This window comes from Thunnus maccoyii, chromosome 24 (assembly GCF_910596095.1).
Source record: "Thunnus maccoyii chromosome 24, fThuMac1.1, whole genome shotgun sequence".
NCBI lineage: Eukaryota > Metazoa > Chordata > Actinopteri > Scombriformes > Scombridae > Thunnus > Thunnus maccoyii.
In genome coordinates this window covers 10,639,974-10,659,886 of record NC_056556.1, presented here as the reverse complement: position 1 = coordinate 10,659,886, position 19,913 = coordinate 10,639,974, and the positions used below count along the sequence as shown (strand labels likewise).

Here is a 19,913-nt window from a genome sequence, read left to right as displayed (position 1 = left end):
GTCTAACATCATAATTAGGTCAAAATTTCTCCTTGACCAGCACTTGATGCAGAGAACGTTGTCTAAAAATTGTGCATATTTGTGTAGCCCCTTTAGACCCATGTTTAAATTTTTAGTGTAGTAATCTAACTGTATCAGGTGTAGATTGTAATGAAATTTCTAAGCCAATTAATGTTCCCCAGAGGATGAACCCTTTAAACTCTGTGCTGTCTTGTTTTTGCATACATGTGTTACTTTTTCATTATGATTTGTTTTGTAACCACAAGAAATAAAACCACACTCATTCAGCTGCAGTTTGCCTACACTTGTGTGTTTATTTGCAGGAGAGTTGATATTGGGAAAATGAACGGAGGGAGTGGTTTGGTTTAAGATGTGGTCTACAAGTCCACAACACGTCTAATGGAGCCTACAGATGGATGAAGAGCCCCCCACTCTGTATGCCTTCTGTATTCGCCCTTCTCCAGCAGGTACTGGCGCCCCCTGTAGTTTGGATGCTCATAGAAGACCCAGACGCCGTCCTGGACATGAGCTGAGTGAATGTCACGGAACTGCCAGCGGTCCAGCAGGTTGGGCAAGTCCTCGCTGCACTCGATCATCTGGCCGTTAAAGTCTGGACGTTCGTAGATGCGGATCCTGTGCCTGGCTGAAGGCTTGAAAATAAAGAATATTGATGAGAAATGTTAATTGATATGTATCCTCCTTTGTCTCCAGGACAAAAACACAAAAACAATTCCACCTGTGTTTCAGCTTCCAACTGAGGCAGTAAAGTTATGTTAACTTGAACTGAGCTACACTCTCCTACCATATAAACTTTTATGATGTAGAGTGTATTGTCATATTCAGCCATGCAATGGGTTGTAAAGCTCTGGATTTTCACGTACTTTACCAGCTTTACCAGCAATAGTGCTCTTGCCACAGTTTACTCAGCACACTACACAAGCTAATGAAGAGAAACACTGCTCAATAGTGCTACTAGAGGTCTAAAAACTCCACAGGGTACCTTTAAATTTGCAGGTGAAATTGCAAAGATACCCTGCTGAAGCACAGTGTTTTTCCCTTCTTCCTAATTTTATTGTTGTAAGCTCTCAATGTGAACGTCCTTGCCATTGCCAAGGTTGTCATGGTTTATGTTATCCTCTCCAGCCGCAAAGATGTTCTGACAAATCAGTTGTGCAACAAACTTTCAAAGATATCTTAAACAGGAAAATGACCTCAGAATGCAAAGTGTTTTCATCTATAAGAAGACTGATGTATGCCCTAAATAACCAACAGCTTCACATTCAGCTATTTCTTTGTATCTGATACGAACGCTAGACAGCCATGCACAAATAAAACAGGACTTACATGTCTGATAAGGCGACAGGAGCGGATGGTGTCATTGAAGCCGTTCCAGCTCTGGTAGTTTGGGTACTCCCCCCTCATGAGGACATACTGGTAGCCCATGTACTGGGGTCTCTCATAGATAACCCAGGCCCCACCCTCAACCCGGATGGAGTTACAGCGGCTGAAGTGGGAGCTGAGCTCGGCACAGTCACTGCTGCATTCATAGTAACGACCCTGGAAGTTTTTGTCCTCGTAGAAGAAGATCTGCAAGCAATACTCTGAGTGAGAAGCTGTCTGAGCTATAAAGTAAGTACAGCAAAAAACACTGGTGCTGCTTCTACTACAACTATCACTACCATCTACCAGTAACATACAGAAGTACAATAACACTACCACTAACCCTATCTTCACTACCACTAATTTAGTAGTACTACCAGAGGAGGTCCATCAGGGCCTTCAGGGCCTTCTGTGTAGGCCCTACCATTTTTGAGAGGTGTAATATTTATTTAATACAATATTAGTAATTATAATATTATTGTTAAAATAATTTATAATAAGTTATTGAGGTTGTTTATTTGCAATGCTTGAATTTGCTGCTGTGAGATACACTGTATGGCCTAATTTCTTCCTTTCAAAAAATCTTTGTTTTTTTGTTAGCTGATTGTTGAGCAACATGAGCGAATGACTAGGCCATTGGGAGGCCAGTTTGACAGTTTTGCTAATGCATTTGTCTTAGTGGGAGAAATAAACAAGTTTGCCTAGTTTTAACTTGTTGAGCAAGTGGTTTGAGCCCATGAGTTAAAATATGTCGGAAGGTGATTTTTCAATGGATTTATTTTTATGTTGAATTAATGATGTATAGTTTGCATATTGTTTTGATTTTAGTTGCTGGTGATGAGTGAGCTTTGTCAATCTGACCATTGAAGGCCCATTGAAGACCCCACAGTCCGCTACTGAGTACTACAACTACTTGTCCAAAGAGAACTTCTACCACTACCAGTAAAACTTAAAGTTAAACTTAATAATTCTAGTTTATTTCAACCTGAGTCTTATTTTCTTCTAAAATTGTGACCATAGGATATACACACTTTCATAAGCATTGGATTCATTCTGTAAGAGAAATAGAGTAAAAATATCTTTGCACTGTTTGATGAAATTTGGTCCCATTTCATCAAGCTGTAATTGAAAAAAGAGGATAATATACTGTGGAAACAATCACGCACTTCATATCAGTTGTGAAATTTTCCAAACAGAGGTATTCAGAGTGAATAGAGAGTGAAACTGTCCCCAAGTGTGACTTAACTATTTCCAAATGATGCATTTACATTTTGTACAAATAAATATGAATTTATTGTGAGATCGGTCACAAACCAACATTAAGAAATTTAGTGATTAAATTAATCTTGGTCCACTAAAATGAAGATTATTGCATTGAAAAACAAACTGCATTTATTCTGTAAGTCCTGTGTTTTCCGTCACTCAAAAAAATTACAGATATTGTAGCTCGCTTGAAGATATAAACAAAATTTCCAGTTAAAATATGACTAAAATGTATCATTCAGAGACATTTAGTAAGAAGCGATCCACCAGTTAGTATCATAGTATTAGTATGTTGTACAGTGGCAGGACTTACCTTCCCTGTGCGCTCCATAATCACCTTATGTTCCTCTCCTCACCCAATCAAATTAAAGCCCTTCATTCACACCGCATTACCGATGGTCCACTTTTATATAAAGGGTGATGAAATGCATTGCCAGTACAATGATTGTCATTCAAATGAGCTCCCCATTAACTTTGGCAAATTAGCTGATGCTGCAATTGTTTCAAAGTACATGGCCTTTATATGTGGCGATGCAGAAATTTGGACTGAATGCTGTTCGACTCTAGAAAAAGATTTAGTTGAGTTTAGATTTATAGCATTGAATAATGTTTTTCATATCACTTTTGTTGTTATCATAGATAATATGTATTAGATACTATGTATATTATATATCATGGTCATAGCTATCCTGTGTCAATTTTTTATGTAATTTTTGTATAATTTTTGTTGCTTGTTTACAGCCTGTTAAATGTCCGATCTATAAATCTATGATGTCCTTCTGTGTCTTTAATTCATTACATTGAAGAATTTTCATCATTTTTATTTTTAAATACATTTTTAAATATACTATATCCTGTGAACTGTTTACAGTTTACAGAGGATATTCTACAGTATTTCAAGGCTATAAAAATGTTTTCTTAAATTTAAAATCTTCATAAAGCTAAAATTATATATTTATATATGTATTTTGAGTTATGCTAAGCTCTAGAAAGTTAGCTTTACAATACAGTATAATAATATAATTTAGGCCATTGTAACATATGTAATCATTGCAACGTATCAAACATCTACTAAAAATCATATGTTATAATAAATTACCCAAACATTGTTTATCATATAGCTTAATCTCTGCAGTAGCTTTATCTTAATTTGTTCACATTTGAGAAGCAAAATAAGTACTTGATATTGTGTTTAAAGAATGCAACTATCTGAAACACATTAAATATGTTTCATAATACAGATTTTTAAAGAAAAAGATGAAGATGGGAAATAAATAGTAACCAATTATGTCAATATGTGTGTTCAGCCTTGTTACTTGTTACCTTCAAAGTTTGACCTCCCCCAAACCTTCAGCATAAACGAATTCCCAACCTTGAGGGAAAAAATGTAGTATACTGAAAATCTGGTACAATAAAGTAAAAAAAGTATATGAAAAAATGTATGCATTGCTGTTTTCTTGTTGGATGTTTTGAATGGAGCTTGCAAACACCCTCCTAAACATATCTAATATTTATATTTATATTTATATTTATATTTCAAGGCTCCTATGCAGAGGGATTTTTGTCGAAGACAGCATGTAGTTATAAAATATTGTAGTATACTTGTAAAGTCGTGATTAATAGTAAATGGGCTAAAAACAAACACTGGTTTTTCCATTAAGCATGAGTGATTTCTCTTAACTTACAGTCCTATTATGCAACAGGACCTGATGGTGTCATTGACGCCCAGCCAGCGCTGGTAGGTCTGGATACTCTCCCGGGCACAGCACATACAGGTAGCCCATGTAGTTTGGTCTCTCGTAGATTACCCAGAATCCTCCCGGCGCTCTGATAAAGTTGCAGCAGCTGAAGTATATGTGCAGGTCACTGGAGTCATTATTTAATTTGTGGACTCAACCCTGGAGGTTTCTGTTCTTAGAAGGTGATCTGGAAAAGGAATACAAACAAACTTTCAAAACATGATTACATGTGATTTAGACTCACAGGTCAGTCTAAACACTCTGCTCATAGAGACTGAGGACAGTCTCCCAGGTTTCATTGTTAAAATTGTGTGAAAACAATTAGAGAGTTTAAAAAAAACCTGGGGTCTTTAGGGTGGTGCTTCATATTGGGACGGTGATATGCAGTTCACTACGGAGGAGAATTGAATTCCCAGTATGTTGTGTCCTTGACAAAATGTAAGGGATGTAGGTTTGTTAGCGGCCATTCTTGCTGCCGTTCAAGCAACTCGTGTATTTAGAAATCTCCAGACACCAGTAGGTGGAGATCTCTGATTGTCTGTTATCGCCAGACTACATTTAATTTAAAGGACCAGTGTTTAGGATTTAGTGGCATCTAGCTGTAAGGTTGCAGATTGCAACCTTTTGCCCTCAAACCTCCCTTTCAAGCATGTAGGAGAACCTACAGTGGCCACGAAACTCATGAAAATGTGTAAGGCCCTCTCAAGAGCCAGTATTTGGTTTGTCCATTCTGGGCTCTGTGGAAGAGGACCCGCTCCCTATGTAGACATAAAGGGCTCATTCTAAGGTAACGAAAATACAATTCTTATTTTCAGGAGATTATACACTAATTGAAACATACTAAATATCATAATCCATTTCTGCCAAGTCTGTTCTGCTAGATGCCACTAAATTCTACACACTGCACCTTCAAGTGCATTTTATATTTTCCTTTTTTTATATACATGTGCATACTTTGCACACATTTATCTGTAGGCCTATAGTCTGCATTGAACTGCATGAAATATGTAGGACTAAATATGTGGAATAATGCATTTTTATCTATGTGAGAAGTACCTTCTCCATAGTTAATATCAATAGGCTTGGTGACTTTTATAAAACATTAAAGCAGCCTCATTCAATATTCTCTTTATACAAAACAACAACAACAAAACCAAGCACATGGTTTGCTTTGTTTGAACTGGATTATTCAATCAGCGATTCAAATATTTATCCAGGCTTATCACATTGTTCTGAAACAGCGAATCCAGTTTCCCTAAACAATGCAAACACAAAGTGCAGAGCGTCCCAAAAGCCACTGGGTGCAGCAGAGCGTGCCGACAAAAACAAGGGCACTGCAGGACATTTGGTGCGATATGAAACCATTGAGCTGAGTCAGTGACAGAGCAGTAGGGGAGGAAGGCTCCAGAGTCCAGGGACTTTACAGGAGATACTGAATGATGGTTTCATACAGTGCATAACTAATAAATATTTCAGAATCTAATGAAACTGGACCTTCAGTAAGATTTTGTCAAATTTAATTAAGTAATTAAGTACAAGAATTGTATATCTGCCAACAAGGAAAATTAAATAGAATTTGTGAACAGTAACAACGGTAAAAAGACATTTGCATTGTGGAAACAAAGCAGTAATGCATGGATCAACGTTGTTTTACACAATTTTTTATCTGTCAATCCAGCATTATCATCAAGAGATATACTGCAGATATTCACGGCCCCCAGAGGATGAATCTTACTGTTTTTGGTGACCCCAGATCACAATGATTTACTGAGGAATTCATGCTCCTCAGAAGACAAACCCTTTCCAATTTGGATAGGCCATTATAATTATCTCTAATAGACCTACTTTGACCTTATTTCTGAGAGAAATTACTTGATTAAATTGACTAAAAATCCTGAGACTATGAGACGTTTAAAGGGTCACTTCACTGATTTTACTTGTCAGTGTCACTTTACCAGCTAGTAAGGAGTACTCAGCTTGTATAATATAATGTCTTCTGTAGCTTTATAGCAACACTAAATTATTGGAGTCCCCCTTTTCATTGTGAGAAGGAGAAATATGTTTCATTGATAGCATAAAGAAAATGCATGATCAGTTAATTATGTTGTAAGTAAAACCTAATCAAGAAAAACAAAACAAATATGAGAACCACTTCTTAATATAAGATAATGAAGTTCTGATCATGAGAGAAAACAATTAGCCTTATTAGCTACCACTGCTGCTATAGTCTTCCAAACTAACTGGTCAACCATGAGACATATTAACAGAAAATCCACAATAACACAGTCAGAGTTTGCTTCTTGTTTATTTATTGTTTCATATCAGTTTGGGCATCTGGAAAGCTCAATCAATTTCTGGTCAAAGCTAAGAGTTAAAACTCTGTGATCCTGCGGAAGGAGCCGACACCAGGTGAGGACGCCCCCCAGTCGCCGTGCTGCCTGTACTCGCCCCGCTCTAGGAGGTACTGGTGCCCCCTGTAGTTGGGCAGGTCGTAGAACACCCAGGCGCCATCGGTCACCACACAGGAGTAAGCCTCACGCAGCTTGTAAGTATCGTACACTGAAGGACAGTCGTCAGAGCACTCGACCATCTGCCCTCCAAAGTCTGGCCTCTCGTACAGCCTCAGCTTCCACGCGCTGCCATAAACCTAGAAACACAAGACAAATGTTTTCAGGGAAGTTCTCACATTTTTCAGTTTCGGTACCATTACCAAAACAAATCCTTTCTGAATACTTTACTTTGGGAAATATAAACATTTTTCTAGAAATGTTAAATGTTGTCTGAACTTTAGCTTAAGTAAAATTGAAGAAAACTGGTGAAATTTTAATTTTAGGAGCTATCTGGTCAAAGAGTAAGTAAACTGTGTATCTGACCAGACATTAAATGCCCATTTTCAGTACTTGAGTTTCAGTTTTTGATGCTATGCTATGGACACATTTAGATCAGTACCGAAAAAGTATTGAGATTCAGTACTGAATTTGATAATTGAAGTTCTCTCATTGCCAAAGGTGTTACAAAAACCCCCCAAAAGTAAGAAACTTGGAGGTTTTCAATGCATTGAAAGTGGAAGTACTGTACACCTTTTTAAAACATCATCAGTACTTATACAAGTATAGTTATAATGAAGATTATTAAAGCTGCATTGATCTTTTCTGTTTTAGCCATTTGGGGGCAGAACTCTACAGATGATATGGCTGACCTGCAAAGCAAAATATTTCAAAACTGGCTGACACAGAGCAACATTAGCACTCATTTTGAGTTTCTGACCTCCTGTCGATGGTTGTTGTTGTCAATTGTTGGTGTTAATATTCATTCACCTTTTAGCTCTGTTTCGGACCAATTCCTGAGAAATATATTCAGCTCTTTAGCTGTTAAATGTGCTGCTATGTACAGCAGCTAGTTGTTAACTTTGATGAAAGTGTTGATGAAAACAGTTGCCTGCTGCCTCTGCAAAGAAAACTGATGAGGGCTCTGAGAACCAAAAGGTAAAGTTGCAGGCCTTAAAACCAAAACAATATGATGAAAGATGCTAAAACGCTCTGTAGATCTGAGGGGAACTGCAGAGTTAATTCTCTGTAGGTTTGTCACTATAGTGACCCCCTTCAAATTGAAACAATTATTATATAAAACCATTAATTAGTGCAATGTTAAACAAGCTTTTGAGCTTGTATATTCCCCTTTAACATCTTCTTGCCAAACTTCTTCGCAAAAACTGCTGGATGCAAATTGCTGCCAAATATGCTTGCTATTTTCTGCTTGTGTAGGCTGTTGGCTTAACAGTGTTCCCACAGCTTGTGCCCTTGTGCATTCCTGTCCTGCTGTTCACTGCCCAAACATATGTTCTGACACTTTTCTATTACCAGAAACATTATATTTCAAACCTAAAATCATCAGTTTTCCTCGCTATAAATGCTTGAAGAAACCTGAATGAGGGCTCTTACATTCTTTATGGTGCGGCAGGATTTGACGCTGTCACTGAAGGCCATCCACTGCTGGTTGTCGGCATATTCCCCAGGACTGAGGATGTACTGGAAACCCTTGTAGTTGGGTCTCTCATAGATCACCCACACACCGCTCTCCACCCGGATGGAGTTGCAGCGGCTGAAATATGTGTTCAGGTCGGCGCAGTCGCTGCTGCAATTGTAGCAGCGGCCCTGGAATTTTTTCTCCTCAAAAAATGTTATCTGTGTCAAAGGTAAGAGGAAAGATTAGCTTCAGTTAGACATTGTGAGCATTTTATTCACCTGGATATCTTAAAAGGAAAAAGTGTTTTTAAAAAGCATACAGATTGTAGTAGGTTTTATCTTACCTTCCCCATTTGGATGCCCTGTAAAACTCATTCTTTGCTGCAGCCCCATCAAAGTATTTATCGATAAACAAAATGTGCAGAGTGTGGCAAGTCTTTGATACCCAAATGAGGTAGATTTACATATCAGCAAAATGGCATGGTGCTGTTTGATTTGCCTTTGTTCCAGTCTGATGATGACTCTGTATCAAACACATGCTGGAACAGTGAAGGCAGCGGTGTCCTCAGAGCAGAGCTCTGGACACTGATACAGCAATGTTAAATAATACCTCCTGTATTTTATTGACAGCTGCAAATGCTCTGAAATATCTGACTGGAAATATTTCTGACATTTAACCACTGTCACTAGAAATTTATACAAAGAGGTGGAATATGAAAGAACTCCAATGGCAAAACGTTATATACATGGTTTATTTTACATTGTTTGAAATGTTAATATCTGTTGGAATCACTCTCTGCAGAATAAAATGTTTACTTTCTAGATTTGTTAAAAAGCATTCAATGGAGTTTTTTCATATAAGAAATATGACTTTATAATATAGTGAAAGCAGTTCCTCTGTGGTATAAAAGCTTCTTTATTATAGCTTCAGCAATTTTGGACAAACTTCCAGGAGACCGACAAATTTGGTCAACACACTGTACGTAGCCATTCCAGGTCATTTCTGATTTGCGTCAAAGGTGCTTTGTTTTTTGTTTTTTTAATACACTTTGTTCATTTTTCTTCATTTTTACTGTGTTAATAGAGGTCAGTTCGAGAAAAGCAGGTAATATTTTAGGGTGATAGAGTCAAAAATCCAGCTCACACTCAGGCCTGTAATTGTGAACTGTTTTCTATGTCACAACAAAATTTTCAAATTTTAATTACACACAAACTGCTTTATATTCTTAGTTTTGTGAGGAAATATTTTATTATTTCTTTTCTTCCTCTCCCACAAAGTTGTTGCAATCTTAACGATAATGAATGAACTTTGAAATACCTCTGATGGCTGATGCGAAAATAATCTTGTCTCTGCATCTCCCTAAGCATGATCAAAAGACTCTTTTGAACTTACAGTATACTGTGTGCACATTTACAACAATTCCCTTTAATACCACCATCAGGTGGTATTAAATTTTGCACAAACGTTTGAGCCCTTTTACCCATCAACAAACATCTTTCCCATAGACTTCTGAAGGTCAAGAGGAGCTCGGTAAATGTTGTCTGCCAATGAACGCACTGACTTTCATGTTTTGTCAACAAAGGATTATTGCTTCTTGTACAAATTTGATCCAGTTTATAGATTCCACATATCACTAGTAGTTTGAAAAGCACAACATACTTATTATAACAGGTTCAAACTAAGAGGTGAATGGGGAGTTTTCAATATATTCTCTAACTGTCTTTCTAATTCAGAATACAAATAAAACAGACCTAATCACTTATGGATCATTAAAAAAACTACAATATACTGTGTGCAGTGCACTCTACTTGATGTTCTGTTTGGATATATTGACTGTGTCATGCTTTTATAATAATTTATTGTTTTTTAACATTTGGGGGCTTGCTGCAAATCACCAAAATGATATTCACCATTGTGGACTGTGTCAAGCCTTCGCTGCTTTCAGCTGAGGTATCAAATTAAAGACAGTGAAGAAATTAACCTATAAAATCTTTCCTTTTATCTTTTCTCCTAACTATATCTGTCCTTGTAATCTAGTAGCTGGTTTGCCAAAGAGCAAGTGGTTCAAATCCTCCTGGCAGGACCGGTCCGTTGCATAAGTCAACCAAACGCCTACTTGGGACCCCAGTCGCCACCAGAGGGCCCCCAAGAGCGCTTGAGATGTCCCACAAGACAGCCTGAAATCTTCTTTCTTTGTGATATATTATGTCAGTGATAATCATACAAAAACGCAACATGATGCTAACGGGCTGGCCAATGAAAACTATAGGTTTATACAGTCAACTGTATGATTGAAATTGACAATTTGTTGGTTGGAGCTTTCATCATAAAAAATATCTGAATTTAAGTAGTTTATTTTGGATTTTTTTCTCATTTTTCTGTACCTTTTGCACATCTGTACATAGTGTTCAAAAATAATTATGCAGCTTTATATTTTATTCTTGAACCATGATTGTTATCTTGTTACAGGTTCCTCTCTTCATTTTATGTCATTATTTAAGTATTTATTTAATATTGTCTGTACATTTGAATATATTTTTTTATACAAGAAGGAAACTTTACTGATTGAGGTTCTGTTTAACAAAGCTATTTGATTCTAAATGTAGTTGACTGTTGTTCTGCACTTTTGCATGTTGCAATTCTTTAAACCAAAAAGTAATTAAAGTGGTTAACTTGTTTACAGTAAATGCATTATCTGCTGATTTGTTTTGTTACTTTTCAGTACACCATGTTCAGTATGCCACATAGTACTGTATCACTTTGAATAATATTAAAGTGCAAATCATCACCAGACCACTCTTGTGAGTTTGCTACCTTTTAAAATTAAAAACCATAGAGGGGTAAAAACATGCCAGGCTGACATTGGTATGATGTAAGCAACACAGCTACAACTAATAAAATTGATAATGGGTGTGTTGGATTTATAGTAAGCATGCAAATGATCAAGCATTGACAATAGTCAACAATTTTGGAGGTGCCGAGGTGATTGGGGGCCCCCAAATCAAATTCTGCTCAGGGCCCCATAAAGGCTTGGGCTGGCCCTGCCTGCTAGCAAACATTTTGGACTAAAACAGAGAGCTGATAACATTTCTTTATGTTTTTAACACTGTAACAATTTGAGATTCACTGCAAATGAAATGTACAGTACAATTAAAGGCATTATTATTATTGTTGTTGTTATTATTATCATCATTTTATTATCTTATCCTCTATGTCTGTTTCTTCTTCTCTTTGTTCATTCTTGCTTTCAGTCTGAAACATTTTCATTGTCATCTGTATTGTGGAAACAGATATGCATTATTTATGTATTTGGTGGTTTTGTAGGTTTTAGCCCCTTGATAACAATTCCTGTGTTTTTTTTTCAATGGCTCACTCTCAAACCCAGTTAGGAATTTTAAAAACTGTTTGCTAACATTAAGTGAAATGAACAGTTGCACAGGCCTGACCACTAGGAGTCACAATTCACTCTTTTAAAATGCTTGTTTTGTACTAAAATGACAGCCATCAGAAATGTTAGATTTTAGCTTGCTTTATTTTTCCATCTAGTACATTTAGAGTTTGAACTAACAGGAGTCCATGATGCGCCTGATGGAGCTGAACCTAGACATGTTGCTCATTCCCATCTCTTGGAAGTTCCTGTACTCTCCTGGCCTCAGGTACAGCATCCTGCCTCTGAAGTTGGGCTGCTCGAACAGCAGCCAGTGGCCGTCCATCACGTGGCAGGACTGGCAGTCAGGCATGCGGAAACGATCCATCATGTTGTCGCAGTCGTCCACCAGCTCGTGCATCTGGCCTCCGAAGTTCTCCCTCTCATAGATCCTCATACGGAAGGGTCCTCTGTGCTGTTGATTAAGAAACAGCAGAGAAATTATTTTAGATTTCAACCCAACTTTTACATTTGCACATTAGAGCTTTTACAATATATAATTGTGTAATGAGACTGGCATACAGAAGCCAACAACAACCATGGTTGCAATGATTTGGTTTTATCACATCATCTCAAGAAAACAACCTTTTGAGATAATTAGAGATAATTATCCTGTCATCACTTTGTTATCCCAGGATAAATAACAGTTACAATAAAATTATTGAAGCCTGGGCCATTTTTCAAAGCTGTTAAAATATCAATTTTACTAAACTGGACAATGCTGTAGGTGTTAAAAAACATAAAGCATGTGTGCATAAAACATTTGTAGGACTTATTTCTGCCATTTTGAGCTACTACAAATAACAGTTATGGCAGCCATATTTGCACCAAAGTCTGAGCAGAATCGTTGTACTGCTGTGGTCTGAACAAACTGAAAATTGTGATGAAATATTCTAAACTCAAGGTCCAACAACTAATTTTTCCATGACTGTATCTCACAGCCTTCAACTAATGGTACCTGCTCAGGTGTCATCATGCAACCAAAAGTTGGTACTTAGCTTGTGTAATGACATCTGAACAGTTCAATGTGTCAAAGAAGGCTTTGAAATACAGTTGAAAGCACTCAAATGCTTGTTAGTGTGCCTTGAGTTCAGAATACTTTATTACAGATATCTTCCCAAGGTCAAGAATGAGGCTAATGCTTGATTCTTATTTAGATTTGTATGTAGCCTTTTGTGCAAGACTTTTGCATTTGCTTTACTTATAAATTAGTGCTGTCGACCAATAGAACAAGCTGCCATCCAACATGGAGGAGGTTGCCCTTTTAGCTCAGTCAGTGTTATAGAATTATTTTTATAAAAATTATAATTATAATTAATTATTATTACTAAAAGGTTTGAGAGTTTTTCTAGTTTGTGTTGTTATTACAGAAGCATTTTAGCATTGCCTAGAATTGCAACAAGGTAAAGGAATCTCACTCTTGTAATCTCTGGTGTAACTAGGCCCCAATGCGTCTGAGTGTATCAAACTAGTGCACCTACCATGGGGATCATGCGAGAGGATCTGATGCAGTCGCTCATGCTCATTCCCATCAGACGCTGGTTGTCTGGATACTCGCCCCTCCTCACCAGCATCTGATGACCCATGAAGTTTGGCTTCTCGTAGACCATGAAGAGGCCGCTCTCCACCTTGCAGGAGTTGCACCTGCTCAGGTAGGAGGTCAGCTCAGGGCAGTCATTGCTGGTCTCATAGGAACGACCCTGGAAGTTCCTGTCCTCGTAGAAAATGATCTGCAAAAAACAATGAGAAATATTTTAAGAGAAATTAGATATTTGTTTGATGTTTGTTTGATTTATCAATATAAAATCCACTGTATTGGGCAGTGAATTTTCAATTTAAAAATGTTAAATGTTCTCTAATTTTGAAAGCTTCACTTACCCTGCCCATGGTCATGATATTTGTGAACAAATCTCAGATGTACAGCTTCAGTGGACCCTTTCCCTTTTTATACATTTCACAGCCGCACTGTTTCCACGTGGCTTGTGCTGAAACCTTTGACTCATCACTCTATATTGTGGCACACTGCAGCACTATAGTGTGGCAGTCTTTACCATATATCAGAATCTGCAATAGTTATTGTTGACAGAATATTGTGTTTTATGCTATCTTCCAGCAAGTTCAACTATTTACTAAATATCCCTTCTGTAGTGTGAATCACCAGATCTAGGGATGAGACTGAACTTAATGGTAACACTAAAGGTATTCAACAAATTGTAAGATACATAATGAATTCTACAAGACAACAACAACAACAACAACGACAAAGCATTGGCCTTGTATCATTTGAAAATTAAAAATTCAATGTATGAATAACTTGGGTGGTGTTTTGCTTCTGGTATGGCCTGACATGACCCCCTCCACTCCCCCACCCCCCTCCCACCCCAACCTACATTCAACATACAATAATAACTATTGGAGTCTGTTGTAAAAACTGAATGCCGGCCCACGTGAACCTTGTGATGAGTCATGATGTTTCACACAAAGGTGTGCAAGGTGTGCTGCGGCCGACGGTCAATATAAAAGCGGCGCTGGGTTGGCAACAGCAGCAACAACTCAAACCATCACCATGGGCAGGGTAATAGTCATCCTATGTTTTCTTAAATTTTCTAATTTTTTAAATTTATCTCCTTTTGCTGTTGCTGTAAAAGTATTAATCAACTGATTAATCAGTTGTGCAAGGCAATGGTTCTCATTGGGTATATAGAGTAAAATACATAGTAATACTTTTCTAGCCAAATAATACATTTTCTAAAGTCCTGTATTGGTGGGTATTGTCATTTCACAACTGTATGTTTTTTCACTGCAGATCATTTTCTACGAGGAGAGGAACTTCCAGGGTCGTTCCTATGAGTGCAGCAGTGACTGCACCGACATCCACATGCACCTGAGCCGCTGCAACTCCTGCAGGGTGGAGAATGGGTGCTTCGTGGTGTATGACCGCCCCAACTTTGTTGGTAATCAGGTCTTCCTGAGGAGAGGGGAGTACTCTGATTTCCAGCGCATGGGCAGCATGATGGGCATGATGGGAATGGCCATGATGGACACCGTTCGCTCCTGCCGTATGATCCCTATGGTAAGATATTTAATTACATATGCTTTTCCATTGTTTTTAACTATTGTTGAGAATCAGTAGACTGATATCATGTCTTGTCTTCCTCCAACAGCACAGGGGACAGTTCAGGATCAGGATGTATGAGAGGGAGAACTTCGGAGGCAAGATGCAAGAGCTGATGGAGGACTGCGAGTCTCTCCAGGATCGCTATTACATGTCTGACTGCCAGTCCTGCAACGTGATGGACGGCCACTGGCTGCTGTTTGAGCAGCCCAACTACAGAGGCCGTATGACCTACGTGAGACCCGGAGAGTACAGGAACCTCAGAGATATGGGAATGAGCAACATGACAAGAATCAGCTCCATCAGGCGCATCATGGATATATGCTGATTGTCAGTATTTTAAAGAAGCTGTGGGTCAAAAATAAAGATCATATTTTGAAGTATCTCTTTTGTTTTCTTTGTATTGAGTAAAACTACATGCTTTACAATTTAGTCAGAGGTAAGATTTAAATCTTTAATTCCCATATGAAATCCTATATATATATTTATATATAAACTCACCACTTTTTCTCATTGGGCCTGGTTTGCTGGCGCATATACTTCATGGTACATATTGTTGTAAATAATTCATAAAACTTGAAAAAATCTGCTTTTCATTCACAATAACTTTTTAAAGTGATTTTCCAGTTGCAAGAATGTCCTTGAGAATGACTCACAGTAAAGTTTGATGCAAGCTGTGAAAACATTTGAATTATGTTAATATCATAGCTACAAAGTCTATGTATGTATATATATATAGTATATATAGTTAAATCCTCTGAACAGTCAACTCATCGCACACTGATCCTGAATGTTTGGGTGGCTCGACTTTCCCACCATTTTTACACCTGTTCCTAATTCAGCAGTGCCTCATGATGTAATGCATGCTGCTGCTATTGACAGGTTGCCCGAAGCAATTCATACACTGCTGTAGTATTTAGTGAGCACAAAAATAACATTTAGGCATTACGCATGATAGAAATTCATCAGAGCTACCTCATGGTTCTACTTCGAGGTACACAACCATAGTTTAATATGCATCAAGTTTTTTTTTTTTTTAAATAAATGATTAAGAACTGAATCTTGAATTTAGGCTTCTCAAGTAGTAGTATTAGGTGCATGTATCAAGGTAAACAGACCTATATAGAAAAATGTAAAAGAATAGTGAGAAAAATGTTATTCATCATAGGATTATTGTAAAAACAAATATGGGCCATGCAATTCTAAAAATGTAGTATGGACAATTAAATATTACCAATCAGGAGAAAGGTGATAAGAGGCAGAAAGTGTTTCACACAAACTCATCAGCTACAGTAGTTGGGTGCAGCCTCAAGGCCTATAAATGAGTTCTGCTTTTGAAGAGGGTCTATGCATAGAGGATATTGTATTACTGTACAGATTGTAAAGCCACCTGTAAATTTGTGATTAAAAGATAATGATTATGCATATTTTGTGTGCATTTAATCTTTGTCAAAACTAAAAACATAAGGTCTTCATATTAAAGAGAATATCATATCACTTTGAGAGTCATTGTGTGAAAAATGTTAAGTTACAGAATATATTTGGGTGGCATGATTGGTTTTTGGTTCTCTCATCTGATACAATGTTCATTAAAACCCACAATAACAAACATTGTAGTGACAAATTTTGTATTCTTGGAGCCTTACCAGGGCTATGTCATATTATAGGTCATGACATCACAAGGTTTATTCTCTTGGGAGCATGATTCATTGCAATCTACCTATTAGATGCAAAGCTGACATTTTGTCTTAAGGGTGGCACTAGTGGAAAGCTATGGGGTATCCAAAATGGGAAAGGTTCATCCTCTGAGGAGCATCGATGTGCTCAGAGAATACAGCAAGCTGCCTGTTAGATTTTATACAAATGGGAATTTTGGCCTGATGGTGACACAAAAGGAAAGACAAGTAAAAAAATGAGGATATTTCCTTTGGCCAACACGAATATCTACAGATAACTAAGAGGCCATGCAACTACTGGGACAAAAACATTGTCACAAAGATTCAAGCTAAACTATTTGAGCAGATGGAGAACACCATCAATACTGATCCTCATGTGCAGAACCTTATATCAAAGCATTTAATCTTGTCTCAGTCTAAATGTCAACACTGCTCTGTAAACATTAATGTGTCCTACTGTATAATGAATATAATGACTCCAAAATGCATAGGTATTGCAATAAATTCCGAAAGCACTTGACGAGATAACATAAAGAGTTTGCTTTGTCATTGTCAAATCCATACCACTACTGTTTAATCTAACTGATTGCAGTGTTCATGGCTTTGATGTATAATACAGTAGGGACTTCCATGCTGATAAGCTGACTCAGTTATTTCATACAATTGAGGGGCAGATTCTTTCGATGTCACATGATGCATAAAAGGCAGCGCGCCAGTGAGAAGAACAACAGAAATCAAATAGCGTGACCATGAGCGGAAAGGTAATGAAGGATACAGACTGCACCAGCCAGAGCATGAGACAGAATCTAACTAATATATATATACACTGCCTCAATCTATGTCATAATTTTATGCTATAAATTGTCCAAAATATTGTACTGCATAAATCTGCCATGCAACACAGTGTGATTTATGTTACTACAATTTCTTACGATAATGAAGTCACGTGAATATGCAGCTCTGGAGGTTTTCAAATGTTGGACCCAATCTGTGTCTTTCTCCCTAGATCATCTTCTTTGAGGAGAGAAACTTCCAGGGCCGCTCGTATGAGTGCATCAGCGACTGCTCTGAGATCGACTCTCATCTGAGCCGATGCAGCTCCTGCAGGGTGGAGAGCGGAACATTCATGGTCTATGACCAACCCAACTACATGGGCCAGCAGTACCTCCTGACCCGAGGAGAGTATCCTGAATATCAGAACACCATTGGCTTCAATGACTGCATTAAGTCCTGCCGCATTGTCCCTGTGGTAAATATATGCACGATACTATCAACCTAGGAGAGACAAAGACAGTCAATGATGTAGAGGAACTGTCTGATGAGAAATGTTTCATATATGTAACTCCATTTTGACATTTTGTACTTTTACAGCACAAGGGGCCTTTTAAGATGAGGATCTACGAGAGAGTGAACTTTGAAGGCCAGATGCATGAACTGACTGACGACTGTGAATCCATCCAGGATCGCTACCACATGTGTGATCTGCAATCCTGCAATGTGATAGAGGGCTACTGGTTGATGTTTGAGAAGCCAAACTATGAGGGCAGGATGTTTTATCTGAGGCCAGGAGAGTACAGGAACCTCCGGGAGTTGAGCCGTGACGATATGAAGTTCACTTCAACCAGACGCATCACAGAGTCTTAACTGTCTAATGACTTTTATTCAGCTAATACATTTTGCAGATGCTTTGTTTTATGAATATTAGCAAGTTGTCAAAATGAGAAGCAAAAAAAGACCCCTGTTTTTATCCTGAAACTGTGATTTGTGCTTTGTTTGCATGTAGTTCCAGTTGTACTGTACAATCCAGCCAGTGAATTTACCTCTTACTCTGTGATGTGCACAATAAAATGATCTGCTGCATATTTGTGTGAAATGTTTCAAAATGCAATTACATGACAGACTCAATCAGAAACTGTTAAGTATGGTATTTAGAAAATGTTTGAATCCACTAATGCCCAAAATTTGGCTAGAATACAAAACAGTTGTGCAATTTGGGATAAAGTATACAAAGAAAATTTACAGCAACCCATATCTGACTACACAGCACTGAGGGCAGGTAACCCTATATTTCATCCCTGTTTAATACTTTTTGTCAGAAATGAGAGACTATATATGCAGTCTGTGGTAATTTCTAATGTGAAGTAAGTTATATTAGAGGATGATATCTGTGCAGAACCTCAAACACAACTTGTAAAAAAACAACAAAAAACAACCCATAATGCATAACGTATACATTTACCAATACTTCCTATATTTTTGTTAAAGCAATTGAAAGGCTGCTATTTTTGCAATTACTGTGAAAAAAGCAATGAGCTGAGAGCTTCCCATTACAATGAGCTTTAATCAGTAACACTGTGCTGCTGCACTAACATTTTACATTCACTGCAGCGATGTTCAGTTGGGTGTCTCCCAAAGATTTTCACATTTTTGATTTTGTCTGAATCAAAATTTTTGTCTGAAACAAATCAAGAAATTTAGTAGGAACTTGACAGGAGTGTTACTATTTAATCTTGGTTGAGGTTTGATTAAACCAAACAGTAATTTATGCATATTGTATTTACAATGAGAATTTAACATATATCAAATATAAAATTATTAGTATTTTTAGGGGGAATTGTATGGCTTTGTTCCACAGTTGATAGTAGAGAATGACAGGAAACGAACCAGGTACAATATAACATCTTTTTCAGACAGTTTAACAAGGTATAAAGAATAAATAATCATAATAAACCTGATAATAATAATGTTGCAGTTGTACACTGTTAGTGTATTTTAAGTGCACACTGCACAGCAGAAATGCACGTGCGTGTACATGATAGAATACTATTTTTAAACATGTGATGGCACCAGTGATTTCCAGATATACTTCATGACAGATGATTAGTATGTGAGTGTTTTACAGTTCTTGGCTTTTTGAAACATGTCCACTGATGGTGTACAACATGCACTGACAGTATACTCAAACGTATCACTCTTTGATGGATGTTTGATGTGTAAAAGCACAAACTATTTAAATATACATCATCCGACAGAATGACACCCAGATTCAAATTAAATATATTGATACAAGCGTGTTTAACAGCTGCTTAGACTTGATGCTCTCAGTTGAGCAGCTCTACTGTATAAAATCTGTCACGTGCAGACTGTATTGAAATAACATTCTAGAGCTGAGCCCATAGAGAATATCACAATATGGGGGATTGGAGCCAAACAAAAGCAAAACTGTAAAAAAACTAGTGACCGTGTAGAAACAAATTGTAATGCTGACATAAAGAAACTAATGGTCTCTGAATTGTAAATCATATAAAAGCTGCTGCTATGTGCAGAAGCAAAGCAGTGGTTGTGTT

At 37.5% G+C, this 19,913-nt stretch overlaps 4 protein-coding genes across 4 annotated transcripts in view; 1 reads left to right on the top strand and 3 right to left on the bottom strand.

Moving 5' to 3' along the window:
• The window catches only part of LOC121891932 (nectin-2-like), a 933,424-nt gene that overhangs the window by 31,587 nt on the left and 881,924 nt on the right, over nucleotides 1-19,913 (top strand). The gene's annotated exons all lie outside the window — the stretch shown is intronic.
• On the bottom strand, nucleotides 306-2,974 carry LOC121892396 (gamma-crystallin M2-like). The gene is made up of 3 exons (XM_042405433.1): nucleotides 2,957-2,974; nucleotides 1,345-1,587; nucleotides 306-650 (listed from the first exon to the last, which is right to left on the bottom strand). The coding sequence occupies exons 1-3, from the start codon at nucleotides 2,972-2,974 to the stop codon at nucleotides 378-380; spliced, it is 534 nt and encodes a 177-aa protein (XP_042261367.1). The 3' UTR covers nucleotides 306-377.
• On the bottom strand, nucleotides 6,579-11,487 carry LOC121891974 (gamma-crystallin M2-like). Its single transcript, XM_042404705.1, has 3 exons — nucleotides 8,692-11,487; nucleotides 8,324-8,566; nucleotides 6,579-7,029 (listed from the first exon to the last, which is right to left on the bottom strand). Exons 1-3 carry the CDS (start codon nucleotides 8,698-8,700, stop codon nucleotides 6,754-6,756), a joined length of 528 nt encoding a protein of 175 aa, XP_042260639.1. The 5' UTR covers nucleotides 8,701-11,487; the 3' UTR covers nucleotides 6,579-6,753.
• LOC121891972 (gamma-crystallin M3-like) lies at nucleotides 11,862-14,112 on the bottom strand. The gene is made up of 3 exons (XM_042404703.1): nucleotides 13,654-14,112; nucleotides 13,257-13,505; nucleotides 11,862-12,190 (listed from the first exon to the last, which is right to left on the bottom strand). The coding sequence occupies exons 1-3, from the start codon at nucleotides 13,666-13,668 to the stop codon at nucleotides 11,912-11,914; spliced, it is 543 nt and encodes a 180-aa protein (XP_042260637.1). The 5' UTR covers nucleotides 13,669-14,112; the 3' UTR covers nucleotides 11,862-11,911.